The 18,644-nt window shown below is 39.7% G+C and overlaps 1 protein-coding gene across 1 annotated transcript in view; it reads left to right on the top strand.

Annotated features, from left to right (window-relative positions):
- Positions 1-2,282: 2,282 nt before the first annotated feature.
- ARMC10 (armadillo repeat containing 10) overlaps positions 2,283-18,644 on the top strand; it is a 28,713-nt gene continuing 12,351 nt past the window's right edge. Inside the window, exons 1-2 of the mRNA XM_065884080.1 lie at positions 2,283-2,421; positions 18,350-18,498. Of these exons, the coding sequence (XP_065740152.1) occupies positions 2,283-2,421; positions 18,350-18,498 (288 nt within the window). The remainder of the gene's footprint in view (positions 2,422-18,349; positions 18,499-18,644) is intronic.

Genomic DNA, 18,644 nt, shown 5'->3' with positions numbered 1-18,644 from the left:
GTATTATGTCTTGTTCTCATTTCCCACCCAGTCCTTAGAGTCCTTGCCCATCACTTCAGGCACTCTCAAAAGCTTAGCTCCCTCACCATTGCCCTTCCATTATATATGTCTGGCAAACTCCTATCCTGGATGAAGTCAACTCTTATTTGTGTACCTGCATCTGATTTACTGAGTGCTGCTTGAGAAAATCATATAACTGGGAAGATGAGTACCATGCTCTCTACCATTTTCAAATATAATTGTACAGTAAACATGAACATGAATGAAACTCATCATAAAAAAATTAAAACAATACAGATATATATGGAGTAAAAGATGAGAGTTCTTTCCTAAAACCATTCCCCAAAACATTGCTGTTAAGTTTGCCATATGTTCTATGCATGTATTATTGTCTTAAATAGATATATATATGCATGTACATATATATACATATAAACATACATATATACACGTATACATACATATATGAAATCAGATAGGTAGCTAGATTGTAGTACACACTTTGTTAAGCAATTTGCATTTTTTTCTTTTCTTTTTAAAATTTAATATGTCACGGAGAGCCCTTCTTCTCAAAAGGTACAGGTATATTTTATTCTACATAATATCCCGTTCCCTTACTTACACTTAGGTAATAACCATTTTCACTATGAACAATGTTATAATGAAAATACTTGTACATCCTTCTGGTTACATGTGCAAACATATCTCTAAAGTGGATCCTCAGAAGTAGAAATGCTTGGTCAAAGGGTATTCATATTTAACATTTTAATACATATTTCTAAATTACCATCCAAAAAGGAGGAGCTATACTGAATTGCCCTCCCACCTGTGTAGGAGAGTTATTACCCCAAGCTGGGCTCTCAACACTGCCTGGCTCTCCTTCTCTTTCCTTTCCCTAGACTTCTAACTCTCCCTCCTTCTCCGCATAACTTAACTACTCAAAACCTCTTCTGCACCCTCCATCCCCACCCAAACATACTCATTCTTGGCAAATATTTCACCTAATATTAGCAGAGAAAATGGAAGTCACCAGAAGAGAACGTTCTTGACTTCCTATCCCCAAACCTACAAAACCTATCCACCTCTTGTCCTCCTTCCCTCCTGTTACAAGGTGGGTGGGTGAGGACAGTCCTTCCTCCCGTGTTTAAGTCCTGGTCGTGCGGTCCTTTCCTTCACAAAGGGCTAACTACCTTCCACCTAAAGGTCTCAGCTTCCATTCCTCAGCCAACTTAAATCTATTTTCATAGAGCCTTCATCGCTCTACTGAAAACCCAAACTCACCTTGGGTCAAATCCACTACACCTTTTCAGGTCCTTATCTTAGGTGACACTATTGCCCACTCTCTTCATAAAGCCACACTCTCCTGCTTTTAAAGCCACACTCTCCTGCTTTTCCTTCTCTGTCTCCACAGCACTTCATTCTCACTCCTCTAGTCTTCAGGCTCCTCTTGTCCAAAACTTAAAAGTTGGAGTTTGGGGTTTCTGTCCCGAGGCCCTTTGTTCCTTCTCTCTGGGAGATGTCACCCATTCCCCCCTTTCAGCCACTGTCACCCCTCTGTCTTCAACTCTGATCGGTATGTTCAGCCCAGACCGCCGACCTGCCCAAATGTGACTTCATCCTTCCCTTTTCGCTCCTCTGAACCTCCACTCCCTCTCTCCACCAAACCCCAGTCCCTCCTCTGGGAAATCTCTTCCAATTCCTTTCTCTTCTAACTCCGGCGCCACTTGGCTCCAGTACCTCGCAGACCTGAGGAATGTATTTCTCCTTGAAGTAGTTCCTCAGCCTGGGGCTGGCAAGGCGCAGCGAGGCCATGACCAGAGGCCCTGCTGAAACTCTGCGCTTCCTTCCAGCCTGCTCTTCAAGCCCCGCGCAGCAGGAGCCGCGCCTGGCTAGGGGCTAGCGCGTCTCGGCGTTGCCCCGGCAACCACGCTGCGTGGAGGGGAGGGGCTAGGCGCTGCGTTGCCCCGAGCGCCCACCCTGGTGCTGAGGACTGCCGGGAGGGAGGTGAACCTCGGGCCGGCCCGGGGGCGGTCCCTGGTGTGTGCTCTTGGGGCGTTCAGTCCTTGCAGCTCTTCAACGAGTCTCGCTCTCCTTCACCCGCGCCCCGCCCAGACTCGAGGAAGCCGCCGGGAAGCGTCCGGGCCGACAGGGCGGTTTCCGAGAGGCGGAGCTTAGTCGCCCATTTCCTTTCTCCGCCGGCTAGAACCCGGACGGCGGCAGCACCCTCTGGCTTCGGACCGTCCTGCGCCAGGCCCAGCGCTGCGCGTGGCCCCAGCGGCAGCATGGGCGGCGCCCGGGATGTGGGCTGGGTGGCGGCGGGCCTGGTCCTAGCGGCCGGCGCCAGCTACTGCTTCTACAGGCTGACGCGGGGCCGGCGGCGAGGCGTCCCCGGGCTACGGCTGCGCCCCTCGCGCTCTGCAGGTGAGGCCACGGGGTGCCTAGCAGGTGAGCGGGGACTGGGACTGTGGCTTTCCCAGAGTGGGGGTTGAAGACGCCACAGGTGCTCGTGGCTTTCCAGTGCTGGGAGTAAATAAGGAGCCCAGGCAGGGAGGGAGGCAGATGAGAAGGGCAAATTCGGGAAGCCCAGGTGCAAAAGACGGGTCTTCCACTTGATTGGGTGAGTGTAGGGTTCAGAGCTGGTTCCCCGCCTCCATTTCTTTGTTCAAAATTACGGGATGAAAAATTGCCCAGACTTTCTTGTCTGAGTCTGGCGTCACAGCGGAGGACTGTTTCTCAAAAGCGTGTTGATTGCCTCTCAACGTTAAAGCTTGCTCCCGGCCTTTGTGTTACCAGGGGGATTCTGGGGCGATAGATGAAATTCTGCGTGCAGGTAGCCTGGAAGAAGGGACGCCAGAGGGGCAGTTCTGAGGGGAGGTACTTTGAAGTCGCCGTGGTCTATATATATATATATATATATATATATATATGTGCATGCAAAGTATGCGAGAGATCCTGGAGATACAGATATAGCTATGTATATCAAATTAGAACAGTTGTCTGCATGGAGGACACCCTCCTGGCGGACAAGTGCATGGTTAGGTTTCGGTCCAAAAATTGATTGATGCATTCAGGATTCTAACAACTTGTTGAATGTTCTGGGGGGTATTTCAGGCCATGGAAGCTGTTACAGAAATAATTAAAAATAAAATCTCCTGCCAACCAAGAAATTCCTCTCTACAAATGTAGGAAAGAACTAAATAGCTTTATTAGAGAATAAGCATTAAACCAGATTGCTACGCCCATCACAGGCAATCTGCTAATGGGATTGCAAAGACAGAATTCTCACCCCTTTATGTATCCAGCCAGATATAACCTATAGCCTATTTCATATTAAGTACATGCCCTCAAGATAAAGAGTAATTTGTCCTTAAGAGGACTTGACAGAGCCATTTGCTACACATAGTTCATTCTAAATTCACAGGTAGTTGGGGTGGTATTTGTGTTAGCTAATAGCCGTTATGTAGAAGAAAAATAAGACTTCTCAGTATCTATGATAACCACATAGTTACAACACAGAGCCAAGAACCGAGCTCTGACTCACCCAGAGACAAGGAGATGGGAACTCCATCTTCCATGTTGTTTACACTTCAGACGACACCAAAGACGCTAAGAAAGATTTTCTTGGGTTTTAAACCGGCAAGAGGCTTACTTAGCTTTTAAAAAGATGTATATTTATATCAAAGGGACAGACAAAGGATTTACAATTACTAGTTTGCTCAAGGAAATGTTCTCAGAAAAGGGAGTGGGTGAAAGGCTTCTTTCCCTTTTGGCACAAGGGGAAAAAAATTCATTTTAAAACAGATTTGGACTTACCCTTACTTCCAAAGCCTACTTTGTTGTCTTTGTGTCATAGATATTTCTGTATAAGTAGTCAGGTGACCCGAACTCAGATACCTTCTCACTTATACTTACTCAACATGATGAACACTGACAAAGCCTTACTACCCCCCCCCCCCCCCCCCCCCGCCCCGCAAATCACCAGTACCTTGGCCAGGCAGCTTACAAAATACGTTGCTCACAGCCACTACCTGAAGCTACACTTTTTTCTTTGAAGAAGACTCAAGAAATACCCATTTTGTCAGCATCACGCTTATGTTTTGGAGGGTGATCTATTTTTTTTTTAATTGAGATAAACACTGTATTAGTTTTAGGTGTACAACCATAATGGTTTGACATTTGTATATATTGCAAAATGATCACCATAGTAAGTTTAGTTGACATCCATCACCACAAGTTTTCTTGTGATGAGAACTTTTAAGGTCTACTGTCTTAGCAACTTTCAAGTATACAATACAGTATTGTTAACTATAGTCACCAAGCTGTACTTTACACTCCTAGTACTCATTGCCCTTATAACTGAAAGTTTGTACCCTTTGACCCAGATCTTCCCATTTCCTTCAGCCCCCAGCCCCTGGCAACCACCATGACACTCTGTTGCTATGAGTTGAGTTTTTAGATTCCACATAAAAGTGAGATCATTGTGTATTTGTCTTTCATTGTCTGACTTATTTCTCTGGACATCATGCCCTCAGGATCCATCCATGTTGTCACAAATGGCAGAATTTCCTTCTTTTTTATGGCTGAATAACATTCCATTGTATGTATGTGTGAGTGTGAGTGTGTGTGTGTGTGTGTGTGTGTGTGTGTGAGATCACGTTTTATTTATACATTCATCCATCGATTGACACTTAGGTTGTTTCCATGTCTTGGCTATTGTAAATAATGCTGCAGTGAACATGGCGGTGCAAGTATCTTTTCAAGGTGGTGATTTCGTGGAATCACGAAGTAGAATTGCTAGATCATGCGGTAGTTCTGTTTTTTTAGAATTTTTTTTTAAGTTTTTTTTTGATGTGGACCATTTTTAAAGTCTTTATTGAATTGTTACAATATTGCTTCTGTTTTATGTTTTGGTTTTTTTGTCCACAAGGCCTGTGGGATCTTAGCTCCCTGACCAGGGATTGAACCTGTACCCCCTGCATTGGAAGGTGAAGTCTTATATCACTAGACCGCCGGGAAGTCCCTGGTAGTTCTATTTTTAATTTTTTGAGGAACTTCCGTATTTTCCATAGTGATTGGAATCCCCACCAACAGTGCACAAGGGTTCCCTTTTCTCTACATCCTAACCAACACTTGTTATCTATTGTCTTTTTGAGGATAGCCATTCTAACAGGTGTGAGGTGATAGCTAATTGTGGTTTTGGTTTGCATTTCCCTGAAGATTAGTGATGTTGAGCCCCTTTTCATGTACTTGTTGGCCATTTGAATGTCTTTGGGGAAAGGTCCATTCAGAGCCTCTGCCCATTTTATAATTAGATGGTTTCTTTTTTTTTTTTCCTATTGAGTTGCTTGAGTTTTAAAAAATATTTTAGATAGTAACCATTTATCAGATAAATGATTTACAAATACTTTCTCCCATTTCATGGGTTGCCTTTTTATTTTGTTGATGGCTTCCTTTGCTGTACAGAAGATTTTTTCATGTAGTTCCACTTGTTTATTTTGCTTTTGTTGCTTTTGCTTTTGGTCAAATCCAAAAAATCATTGTCAACACCCATGTCAAGGAGCTTACCATCTATTTTTTTTTAGGAGTTTTAGGTTTCAGGTCTTTTTTTAAAGAATTTATTATTTGTTTATTTATTGGCTGCTTTTGGGTCTTCGTTGCTGCATGTGGGCTTTTCTCTAGTTGTGCCAAGTGGGGTGTGTGGGCTTCTCACTGCGGTGGCTTCTCGTTGCGGAGCATGGGCTCTAGGCGCAGGGGCTTCAGTAGTTGTGGCCCACGGGCTCTAGAGTGCAGGCTTAGTAGTTGTGGCACATGGGCTTAGTTGCTCCGCGGCATGTGTGATCTTCTTGGACCAGGGCTCGAACCCGTGTCCCCTGCATTGGCAGTCAGATTCTTAACCACTGAGCCACCAGGGAAGCCCCTAGGTTTCAGGTCTTATATTTAAGACTTTAATCCTTTATGAGTTGATTTTTGTGTATTGTGTGAGATAGTGGTTCGGTTTCCTTCTTTTCTGTGTGTGAATTTTATTTTATTTTTTATACAGCAGGTTCTTATTAGTTACCTATTTTATACATATTAGTGTATATATGTCAATCCCAATCTCCCAATTCATCCCACCACCACCCACTGCTTTCCCCCCTTGGTGTCCATACGTTTGTTCTCTACATCTGTGTCTTTATTTCTGCCTTGCAGACTGGTTCATCTGTAGAAGAATGGTACAGATGAACTGGTTTGATTCTTTGGCGTGTAGCTGTCCAGTTTTTCCAACACCATTTATTGATGAGACTCTTCTTTCCCTATTTTATAGTCCTGGCTCCTTTGTCATAAATTAATTGATCATATATGTGTGGGTTTATTTCTGGGCTCTCTGTTCTAGTCCACTCATCTGTGTGTCTGTCTTTGTGCCGATACCATACTGTTTTGATTACTATAATATAGTTTGAAATCAGGAAGCATGTGAGTTTCTGTTGTGGATTTTTGGTTTGCAGTTACCATCCATGAGGTTTTGATATAGCAGTACATATATATATAAACAAGATAGTTTTGATAGTTTTGAGTTGCTGGTCTCTTAATCTCAAATACATTTCCAATGTCCTGCATTTCTACTCTCCTCACAGTTGATGGTTTTGATATTTGTGTGTGAATGATTTCCTAACTTTACTGTATGTTTGCCTTTACCAGTGAGCTTTACCCATTCATAATTTTCTTGTTTTTAGTTTTGGGCTTTTCTTTTTCGCCTAGAGAAGTTCCTTTATCATTTGTTGTAAAAGCTGGTTTGGTGATGCTGAATTCCCTTAACTTTTGCTTGTCTGTAAACCTTTTTGATTTCTCTGTCAAATCCGAACGAGAGCCTTGCTGGGTAGAGTATTCTGTTGTTTTTTTTTTAATATTTTATTATTTTGTTTTGTTTTGTTTTGTTTTTCACACACACACACACACACACAGTATTTTATTTTTACAAGAGATAGACTGACACCAAGCATTGTAAATGGATGACCACAACAAAAGCAACAATGATTGCAATTACCAAACATGAAACACACTCACACTATGTCATAATATTGACATTCACTCCAGTAATCCTTCACTGTAATAGCTCCTTTACTTTGCAGTGAAAATTGATTTGTATGTATATTTTTTGCCTCTGAGTCCTTGTGGGATTTTTTTTTTTATTCAAACAGAAGGTCACAAAAATTATAATCATCCTCATCAGTTCACTCAGTCCCGTGTAATTAATTTTTTTCATCTTGATCTTTTGTTAGCACTTTTATGAGTTCATCAGTTTTCCATTAGAGTTCTGAAAATGCTTATTCATTCAGTTCAGCAGTATAGTCAGTTACCAGAAACCTGTACTTGTCTTTTCCATGAATTCCTTGAAGACGAAACCCTTTTATAGGAACATATTTGCAAAAGCATCAGAGTACACCCAGAACTGTCTGTAAATGACAAAAGACTTAAAAATGACTACGGTTAAAGATTTGATGAAAGTTCATAATAATGCAATTGACAAGTAAATTTAGTTATTTCTGAGATATACATTTTAAAGTAATAACTAGAATTATGACTTATAATACCAGAACATACAAGATTTTTAGAAATTTCATGTAATGTCTGAAACATTTATATTAACATATTTCCATAAAAATAACCCAAAGAAAGTTTAGTTGTTTTGTTTTTTTATACTGCAGGTTCTTATTAGTCATCAATTTTATACACATCAGTGTATACATGTCAAACCCAATCGCCCAATTCAGCACACCACCATCCCCACCCCACCACAGTTTTCCCCCCTTGGTGTCCACATGTCTGTTCTCTACATCTGTGTCTCAACTTCTGCCCTGAAAACTGGCTCATCGGTACCACTTTTCTAGGTTTCCACATACATACGTTAATATACGATATTTGTTTTTCTCTTTCTGACTTACTTAACTCTGTATGACATTCGCTGGATCCGTCCACGTCTCAACAAATGACTCAGTTTCGTTCCTGTTTATGGCTGAGTAATATTCCACTGTATATATGTACCACAACTTCTTTATCCATTTGTCTGTCGATGGGCATTTAGGTTGCTTCCATGACCTGGCTATTGTAAATAGTGCTGCAATGAACATTGGGGTGCATGTGTCTTTCTGGATTATGGTTTGCTCTGGGTATATGCCCAGTAGTGGGATTGCTGGATCATATGGTAATTCTATTTTTAGTTTTTTAAGGAACCTCCATACTGTTCTCCATAGTGGCTGTATCAATTTACATTCCCACCAACAGTGCAAGAGGGTTCCCTTTTCTCCACACCCTCTCCAGCATTTGTTATTTGTAGATTTTCTGATGATGCCCATTCTGACTGGTGTGAAGTGATACCTCATTGTAGGCTTGATTTGCATTTCTCTAATAATTAGTGATGTTGAGCAGCTTTTCATGTGCTTCTTGGCCACCTGTATGTCTTCCTTGGAAAAATGTCTATTTAGGTCTTCTGCCCATTTTTGGATTGGGTTGTTTGTTTTTTTAATATTGAGCCGCATGAGCTGTTTATATATTTTGGAGATGAATCCTTTGTCCATTGATTTGTTTGCAAATATTTTCTCCCATTCTGAGGGTTGTCTTTTTGTCTTGTTTATGGTTTCCTTTGCTGTGCAAAAGCTTTGAAGTTTCATTAGGTCCCATTTGTTTATTTTTGTTTTTATTTCCATTACTCTAGGAGGTGGATCAAAAAAGATCTTGCTGTGATTTATGTCAAAGAGTGTTCTTCCTGTGTTTTCCTCTGAGAGTTTTGTAGCATCTGGTCTTACATTTAGGTCTTAAATCCATTTTGAGTTTATTTTTGTGTATGGTGTTAGGGAATGTTCTAATTTCATTCTTTTACATGTAGCTGTCCAGTTTTCCCAGCACCACTTACTGAAGAGACTCTTTTCTCCATTGTATATCTTTGCCTCCTTTGTCATAGATTAGTTGACCATAGGTGCGTGGGTTTATCTCTGGGCTTTCTATCTTATTCCATTGATCTATGTTTCTGTTTTTGTGCCAGTACCATATTGTCTTGATTACTGTAGCTTTGTAGTATAGTCTGAAATCAGGGAGTCTGATTCCTCCAGCTCTGTTTTTTTGCCTCAAGACTGCTTTGGCTATTTGGGGTCTTTTGTGTCTCCATACAGATTTTAAGATGATTTTTTCTAGTTCCGTAAAAAATGCCATTGGTAATTTGATAGGGATTGCATTGAATCTGTAGATTGCTTTGGGTAGTATAGTCATTTTCACAATATTGATTCTTCAAGGACATGGTATATCTCTCCATCTGTTGGTAACATCTTTAATTTCTTTCGTCAGTGTCTTATAGTTTTCTGCATACAGGTCTTTTGTCTCCCTAGGTAGGTTTATTCCTAGGTATTTTATTCTTTTTGTTGCAGTGATGAATGGGAGTGTTTCCATAATTTCTCTTTCATCATTTTTCATCATTAGTGTATAGGAATGCAAGAGATTTCTGTGCATTAATTTTGTATCCTGCAACTTTACCAGATTCATTGATTAGCTCTAGTAGTTTTCTGGTGGCATTTTTAGGATTCTCTATGTATAGTATCATGTCATCCGCAAACAGTGACAGTTTTACTTCTTCTTTTCCAATTTGTATTCCTTTTATGTCTTTTTCTTCTCTGATTGCCGTGGCTAGGACTTCCAAAACTATGTTGAATAATAGTGGTGAGAGTGGACATCCTTGTCTCGTTCCTGATCTTCAAGGAAATGCTTTCAGTTTTTCACCATTGAGAATGATGTTTGCTGTGGGTTTGTCATATATGGCCTTTATTATGTTGAGGTAGGTTCCCTCTATGCCCACTTTCTGGAGAGTTTTTATCATAAATGGGTGTTGAATTTTGTCAAAAGCTTTTTCTGCATCTATTGAGATGATCATATGGGTTTTATTCTAAAGTTAGTTAATATGGTGTATCACATTGATTGATTTGCGTATATTGAAGAATCCTTGCATCGTTGGGATAAATCCCACTTGATCGTGGTGTATGATTCTTTTAATGTGCTGTTGGATTCTGTTTGCTAGTATTTTGTTGAGGATTTTTGCACGTATATTCACCAGTGATATTGGTCTGTAATTTTCTTTTTTTGTTGTATCTTTGTCTGGTTTTGGTATCAGGGTGATGTTGGCCTCATAGAATGAGTTTGGGAGTGTTCCTTCTTCTGTGATTTTTTGGAAGAGTTTGAGAAGGATGGGTGTTAGCTCTTCTCTAAATCTTTGATAGAATTCACCTGTGAAACCATCTGGTTCTGGACTTTTGTTTGTTGGAAGGTTTTAAATCACAGTTTCAACTTCATTACTTGTGATTGATTTGTTCATATTTTCTATTTCTTCCTGGTTCAGTCTTGGAAGGTTATAACTTTCTAAGAATTTGTCCATTTCTTCCAGGTTGTCCATTTTATTGGCATAGAGTTGCTTGTAGTAGTCTCTTAGGATGCTTTGTATTTCTGCGGTGTCTGTTGTAACTTCTCCTTTTTCACTTTTCTTTTTTGCCTAGAGAAGTTCCTTTAGCATCTGTTGTAACGCTGGTTTGGTGATGCTGAATTCCCTTAACTTTTGCTTGTCTGTAAAGCTTTTTGATTTCTCTGTCAAATCTGAATGAAAGTCTTGCTGGGTAGAGTATTCTTGGTTGTAGGTTTTTCCTTTCATCATTTAAAATACATTGTGCCACTTCCTTCTGGCCTGCAGAGTTTCTGCCAGAAAATCAGCTGATAACCTTACGGGGATTCCCTTGTATGTTATTTTTTGCTTTTCTCTTACTGCTCTTCATGTTTTCTCTTTGTCTTTAATTTTTGTCAGTTTGTTTAATATGTATCTCAGCCTGTTCCTCCTTGGGTTTATCCTGTATGGGACTCTTTGCACTTCCTGGACTTGAGTGTTTCCCTTCCCATGTTAGGGAAATTTTCAGTTACTATCTCTTCAAATATTTTCTCAGGTCCTTTCTCTCTTCTCTTTCTGGGACCCCTATAACGTGAATGTTGGTGCCTTTAATGTTGTTCCAGAAGTCTCTTAGACTGTCCTCGTTTCTTTTGTTTTTTCTTTGTCCTGTTCTGCAGCAGTGATTTCCACCAGTCTGTCTTCCAGCTCACTTATTCATTCTTTTGTGCCATTTATTCTGCTACTGATTCCTTCTATTGTATTTTTCATTTCAGTTATTGTATTGTTCATCTCTGTTCTTTTTTTTTTTTTTTTTTTTTTTTGCGGTACGCGGGCCTCTCACGTTGTGGAGCACAGGCTCCGGACATGCAGCCTCAGCAGCCATGGCTTACGGGCCCAGCCGCTCCGTTGCATGTGGGATCTTCCCGGACCAGGGCACAAACCTGTGTCCCCTGCATCGGCAGGCGTATTCTCAACCACTGCGCCACCAGGGAAGCCCCATCTTTGTTCTTTAAATCTTCTAACTCTTTGTTTAACATTTCTTGTATCTTCTCAGTCTGTGCCTCCATTGTTTTTCTGAGATCTTGGATCATCTTTACTATCATTGTTCTGAATTATTTTTCAGGCAGATTGCCTATATCCACATCAATTAGTTGTTTTTCTGGGGTTTTATCTTATTCCATCATCTGGAACATATTTCTCTGCCATCTCATTTTTTTCTAACTTTCTGGGTTTGTAGGCTCTGTTCTGCAGGCTGCAGGATTGTAGTTCTTCTTGCTTTTGATGTCTGCCCTCTGGTGGGTGAGGTTGGTCCGGGAGCTTGTGCAGGCTTCCTTGTGAGAGGGACTCATGTCTGCCCACTGGTGAGTGGAGCTGGGTCTTGTCCTTCTGGTGGACAGTGCCATGTCAAGTGGCATGTCTAGAAGTGGCTCTGGGCTCAAGACAACTTTAGGCAGCCTGTCTGCTGATGGGTCGGGCTGTGTTCCCACCCTGTTGGTTGTTTGGCCTGAGGCATCCCAGCACTGGAGTCTGCAGGCTGTTGGGTGGGGCCAGGTCTCAGTGCCAAAATGGTGACCTCCAGGAGAGCTCACACTGAGGAGTATTTCCTAGGGGCCTCCGCCACCAGTGACGTTGCCCCTGTATTGGGCCACAGCCAACCCCTACCTCCCCAGGAGTCCCTCTGAGATCTGCAGGTGGGTCTGGTCCAGGCTTCTTTGGACTCACTGCTTTACCCTGGGTCCCAGTGCACATGAAACCTTGTGTGCACCCTCTAAGAGTGGAGTCTCTGTTTCCCCCAGTCCTGTGGAGTCCCATACTCAAGCCTCGCTGATTCTCAAAGCCAAATGCTCTGAAGTCTCCTACTCCCAATTCCAGACCCTCAGGCTGGGGAGCCTCATGTGGGGCTCAGAACTCTTAATTCCTGTGGGAGAACCTCTGTGATATAATTATTTTTCAGTTTGTGGGTCACCCACTTGGCAGGTATGGGATTTGATTATATCACAGAAGCGCTCCTCCTACTGTCTTGTTGTGGCTTCTTCTTTGTTTTTTGGTGCAGAATATCTTTGGTGGGTTCAAGTCTTTTTTTTGTCGACTTGTACAAAAAACATGGTTATTCGGCAGTTATTTGTGTTTTTGGTGTTTTTGTAAGAGAAGGTGAGCTCAAGTCCTTCTACTCTGCCATCTTGTCTCCCATCACCTCTACAAGAATTGTTAAAATGACTTTAAGTGGAAAGGAAAAAGGCACAACTAGAAACGTGAAAATTACAAAAGGAAAAATGTCATTAGTAAAGGTAAATATACAGTAAAGGTAGTAAATCAACTGCATGCCAAGCTAGTAGGAAGGGTAAAGACAAAAGTAGTGAAATCGTCTATATCCACAATAAGTAAAGAGATACACAAAACAAAAAGATGTAAAATATGATGTCAAAAACAGTAGTCATGGGCGTGCGGGGAGTAAAAATGCAGGGTTGTTAAAATGTGTTTGAAATGAAGAGATCAGCAACTTAAAACAATCACATATATACATATGTGTGTGTGTGTGTGTGTGTGTGTGTGTGTGTATATATATATATATATTGCTGTATATGAGTCATGGTAACTACAGACCAGAAATTTATAATAGAATCAAGAAGAGGATGTAAGAATTTTAAACATATGTGCACCCATCATAGGAGCACGTAAGTACATAGCAGATATTAAGAGACATAAAGGGAGAAATCGATAGTAACACAATAATAGTTTGGGACTTTAACACATCACTTACATCAATGGACAGATCATACAGACAGAGAATGAATAAGGAAACAGCTTTAAATGACACATTATACCAGATAGAACTATTAGATATACATAAAACATTCCATCCAAAAGCAGCAGAATACACATTCTTTTCAAGTGCACATGGACCATTTTTCGGGGTAGATCACATGCTAGGCCACAAAAAAAAGTCTCAGTAAATTTAAGAAAATTGAAGTTATATCAACCATCTTTTCCAACCACAATAGTATGAGACTAGAAATTAACTACAAGGAAAAAACTGCAAAAACCAAATACTTGGAGGCTAAAAAATATGCTGTTGAACAACCAGTAGATCACTGAAGAAATCAAAGAAGAAAGTAAAAAATACTGGAGACAAATGAAAACAGAAACACAAAGATCCAGAATCGATGGGATGCAGGAAAAGCAGGGTTTTTTGTTGTTTTATTTATTTATTTATTTATTGTGTGGTACGCGGGCCTCTCACTGTTGTGGCCTCTCCCGTTGTGGAGCACAGGCTCCGGACACGCAGGCTCAGTGGCCATGGCTCACAGGCCTAGCCGCTCTGCGGCATGTGGGATCTTCCCAGACCAGGGCACGAACCCATGTCCCCTGCATCAGCAGGCGGACTCTCAACCACTGCGCCACCAGGGAAGCCCAGGAAAAGCAGTTTTAAGATGGCATTTTATGCGATACAGGCCAGCCTCAGGAAACAAGAAAATTCTCAAATAACCTAACCTTACACTTAAAGGAACTAGAAAAAGAAGACCAAACAAAACCCAAACTTAGCAGAAGGAAAGAAATTATAAAGATCAGAGCAGAAATAAATGAAATAGACTCATTAAAAAAATAGAAAATATCAGTGAAACTGAGAGCTAGTTCTTTGGTAAGATAAAATTGATAAACCTTTAGCCAGACTCATAAAAACAAAAAGAGAGGGCCCAAATCAATAAAATCAGAAATGAAAAAGAGTTTAGGACCAACACCACAGAAATAGAAAGGATTATAAAAGACTACTATGAACAGCTATATGCCAATAAAATGGAAAACCTAGAAGAAATGGACAAATTCCTAGAAATGTAAAATCTCCCAAGACTGAACCAGTAAGAAATAGGAAACATGAACAGACCAATTACCAGTAATGAAATTGAATAAATAGTTTTTAAAACTCCCAACAAACAAAAGTCCAGGACCAGACTGTCTTCACAGGTAAATTCTACCAAACATTTAGAGAAATGTTAACACGTGTCCTTCTCAAACTATTCCAAAAAGTTGCAGAGGAAGGAATGCTTCTGAACTCATTCTATGAGGCCAGCATCACCCTGATGCCAAAACAAGACAAAGATATCACACAGAAAAGAAAATTGCAGGCCAGTATCATTGAACATAGATACAAAAGTCCTCAACAAAATATTAGCAAACTGAATTTAACAGTACAATCAAAAGATCATACACCATGATCAATTGGGATTAATTCCAAGGATGCAAGAATGGTTCAATGTCTGCAAATGAGTCAGTGTGATACACCACATTAATGAATTGTAGAATAAAAATCATATGATCATCTCAACTGATGCAAAACTGTTTTGACAAATTCAGCATCCTTCCTTTTTTTTTTTAACAAAACCCTCAACCAAGTTGGTATAGATGGAACATACCTCAGCATAATAAAGGTGGTATATGAGAAGCCCATAGCTAACATGATATTCAGTGATAAAAAGCATTTTCCTCTAAGATCAGGAACAAGATAAGGATGCCCACTCTTGCCACTTTTATTCAACATAGTATTGGACGTCCTAGCCACAGCAATCAGACAAGAAAAAGGAATCCAAATTTGAAAGGAAAAAGTAGGACTGTCACTGTTTGCAAATGACATGATACTATACATAGAAAATCTCAAAGACACCACCAAAAAGCTCATCAATGAATTTGGAAAAGTTGCAAGATGCAAAATTACTGTACAGAAATAGGTTGTATATCTATACACTAATAACGAACTATTGTAAAGAGAAATTAAGGAAACAATCCCATTTTCCATCACATCAAAAAGCATAAAATACCTAAGTATAAATCTGCGTAAGGAGTTAGAAGACCTATACCTAGAAAACTTTAAGACACTGATGAAAGAAATTGAAGATGATGCAAATAGATGGAAAGATATATATGTTGTGCGTTGATTGGAAGAATTCATATTGTTAAAATGACCATATTCTCCAAGGCAATCTACAGATTCAGTGCAATCCCTATCAAAATACCGATGACATTTTTTCAAAAACTAGAATAAATAATTTAAAAATATTTATGGAAGCATAAAACGCCCCAAATAGTGAAAACAATCTCGAGAAAGAAGAATAAAGCTGGAGGAATCAGGCTCCTGGACTTCAGACTATACCGCAAAGCTACATTTATCAAAACAGTATGGTACTGGCACAGAAACAGACACATAGATCAATGGAACAGAATAGATAGTTCAGAAATAAAGCAAGAACTTATGGTCAATTAATCTACATCAAAGGAGGCAAGAATATACAATGGGGAAAAGCTAGTCTTTTTAATCAGTGGTGCTTGGAAAACTGGACAGCTACATTTAAAAGCATGAAATTAGAACATTTTCTCATACCATATGCAAAAATAAACTCAAAATGGAACAAAGACCTACATGTAAGACTGGAAAGTATAAAACTACTGGAAGAAAACATAGGCAGAACACTCTTTGACATAAATCATAGCAATATTTTTTTGAACCTGTCTCCTAAGGCAAAGGAAACAAAAGTAAAAATAAACAAATAGGACCTAATTAAACTGAAAAGCTTTTGCACAACAAAGGAATCATTTGCAAAACAAAAAACCTACTGAATGGGTGAAAATATTTGCAAATGATGCAACCAACAAGGGGTTACTTAATATCCAAAATATATAAACACCTTATACAACACAATACCAAAAAAAGAACCTGGTTAGAAAATGGGCAGAAGACCTGAACAGATATTTTTCCTAAGAAGACATGTAGATGGGCAACAGGGACATGAAAAGATGCTCAGCGTTGCTAATGATCAGAGAAATGCCAATCAAAGCCACAGTGAGATATCACCTCACACCTGTCAGAATGCTGTCATCAAAAAGACCACAAATAACAAGTGTTGGTGAGGATGTGGAGGAAAGGGAATCATTATACACTGTTGGTGGGAATGTAAATTGGTGCAGCAACTGTGGAAAACAGTATGGACATTCCTCATAAAACTAAAAATGGGACTACCACATGATCCAGCAATTCCACTCTTGGGTATATATCCAAAGACATAAAAATGCTTTAAGGTAGGCATTATTAACTCCCATGTAATACATGAAGAAACTGAGTCTTGGAGAGGTTAAGTCTCTCAGCTGGTAAATAGCTTAGCTGGAATTTGAACCAAACTTAACCTTGGCTTACTTTTAACTTACTTTTACTTTTAACCACATTGCACTTCCTTCCTTCAAGTGAAAAATATATGATTTAACACTTTTCCCTGTAAATTTTTGTTTGGCTATTTATAAATAATTTATGTACCTATGAAACTTTTCAATGACTGTGGGAAAATGTATAAGGAAGTTATAGGATTTTGAAATGTTTTGGAAGTATGAATGAGTTAAATTTATCCTATTTCTGTCATGTGTATATGTATAAAATTACACAACTTCAGGGCTGTACAGGAACTTTTGGGACCAGTTATAGTGTTTGACCAACCTTATTTTACATGTGAGAAGACTGAGACCCAAAAGAGGTTAAGTGGTTGTCTGCAGCTTTGTATTTTCATTTCTCTGGTCTCTGCTACTAACTCCTTTGTGACATTAGGCAAATCCTTAAATGATCCTGGTCTCAGTTTCTTTGTGTGTAAAATAAGAGGTTTGGATGAACCCCCCAAAAATCTTTCCATTTTAAAAATCTGTGTTTTTGTCATTGTTTCACTTACCTTTTCAAGTATCCTTTGGGTGAAATACTTTTATAAGGTGTTAATGAGGCAGGTAGTGGATTCAGGCGTAAAAGCATGATACAGAGGTTCTGATTATAAGACATGGGAGTGAGAATCTGCTGGCTTTTTGGCTTTTAGATTTTCCTAATAATTGATTTCTTGTTTGGCTTCTTCAGGACATCGTATCACTTATTGGCTCCCATAATCTAAACTTGTCTGTTTACCTCATATTTGTCTGTGTTTCCTCTTTAAGCAATATACTCAGTTATTTTAATAAAGTGACACATGTTTACTGTAAAAAAAATCAGAAAGTACTCATGAGCACAGGGGTAGAAAATAAGTCATTCATAATCCCAGCATCCAAAGATAACTTTTAATAATTTGAGAGACATTTTTAAAAACAAAAGCACAGCTGTGACATCATACAGCACCTCTTGTTATAAACTGCCCCCTCAGCCCCACCCTGGGCAATGTACTGTGGCTACTTGCACTGTCTGACCTATTCTCATAGTTTAATTTGGAGAGAATCATGTTCTATGTTACACAATTATAGCATTATACAAATGGTTTCTGTTTTTCCTGTGGTGATTTCTATAAAGAGGATTTTTTTTTTAAAGGTTAGAGCTATAAATTTTAAATGTTCCTGAGCAGATCCAGCATTTGACTACTTGACCTATTCCTCAGAACAACAACTTTTGTCATCACCCCCAGGTGGACTGCTGTTCTTGCGTCTCAGTCATCATGCCTTGCTCATAAAAACCAAACAAAAGCGCCCCACGAGCAGCATGATTGGGCCACTCCCATAGCTTTTGCTCCAGCCTGAGGCACTCTTAAAACTGTGATCAGAACAGTTCTCCCTAATGTAAATTCCGTTTCTTAATAATCTATGTCTGTAGGGAAGTGTTCCACTGGATGGGTGTACCTGATATTTAGAAAGAAGAAACAGAAAATGCTGTTGGCATGCAGTGCCTTAATAAAAGAGAAATGCTGTTGGCATGCAGTGCCTTACTAAAAGAGAAAAGTAACCATTGGCTAATTTCTTAACGTTTATAAGCCTCAGTATTCTGTCTGTAAATTGAGAATTATGATAGTATCTTCTGCCAAGGGTCACTTGAAGATTAAATGAGATAAGGCATTTGAAGTGCTTAAAACTGTGCCTGGCATCAGAATATGCATTCAGTATTGTTCGTAAAAAAAATCTGTCTCATATTGATTTTAAATGAACTTTAATAACTTTATTCTTATGCAGAAGACTTAACCAATGGCTCATATGATGATATCTTAAATGCTGAACAACTTCAGAAACTCCTTTACCTGCTTGAGTCTACTGAGGATCCTGTCATTATCGAAAGAGCTTTGGTCACTCTGGGTAACAATGCAGCCTTTTCAGTCAACCAAGTGAGTACCCTAGTCTCTGCAAACACGTTCCTCCTATTCTCACACACCAGCACCGATTGTGACCCTGATAAGTTACTTAACCTCCCAGAGCCTCAATTTTTTCATCTATATAGTATGGCTATGGATACCTACAGAATAACGTTTGT

The sequence above is a fragment of the Phocoena phocoena genome, chromosome 9, assembly GCF_963924675.1.
Source record: "Phocoena phocoena chromosome 9, mPhoPho1.1, whole genome shotgun sequence".
NCBI lineage: Eukaryota > Metazoa > Chordata > Mammalia > Artiodactyla > Phocoenidae > Phocoena > Phocoena phocoena.
The sequence above is the reverse complement of the archived record's forward strand: the minus strand, read 5'-3'. Positions and strand labels throughout refer to the sequence as shown.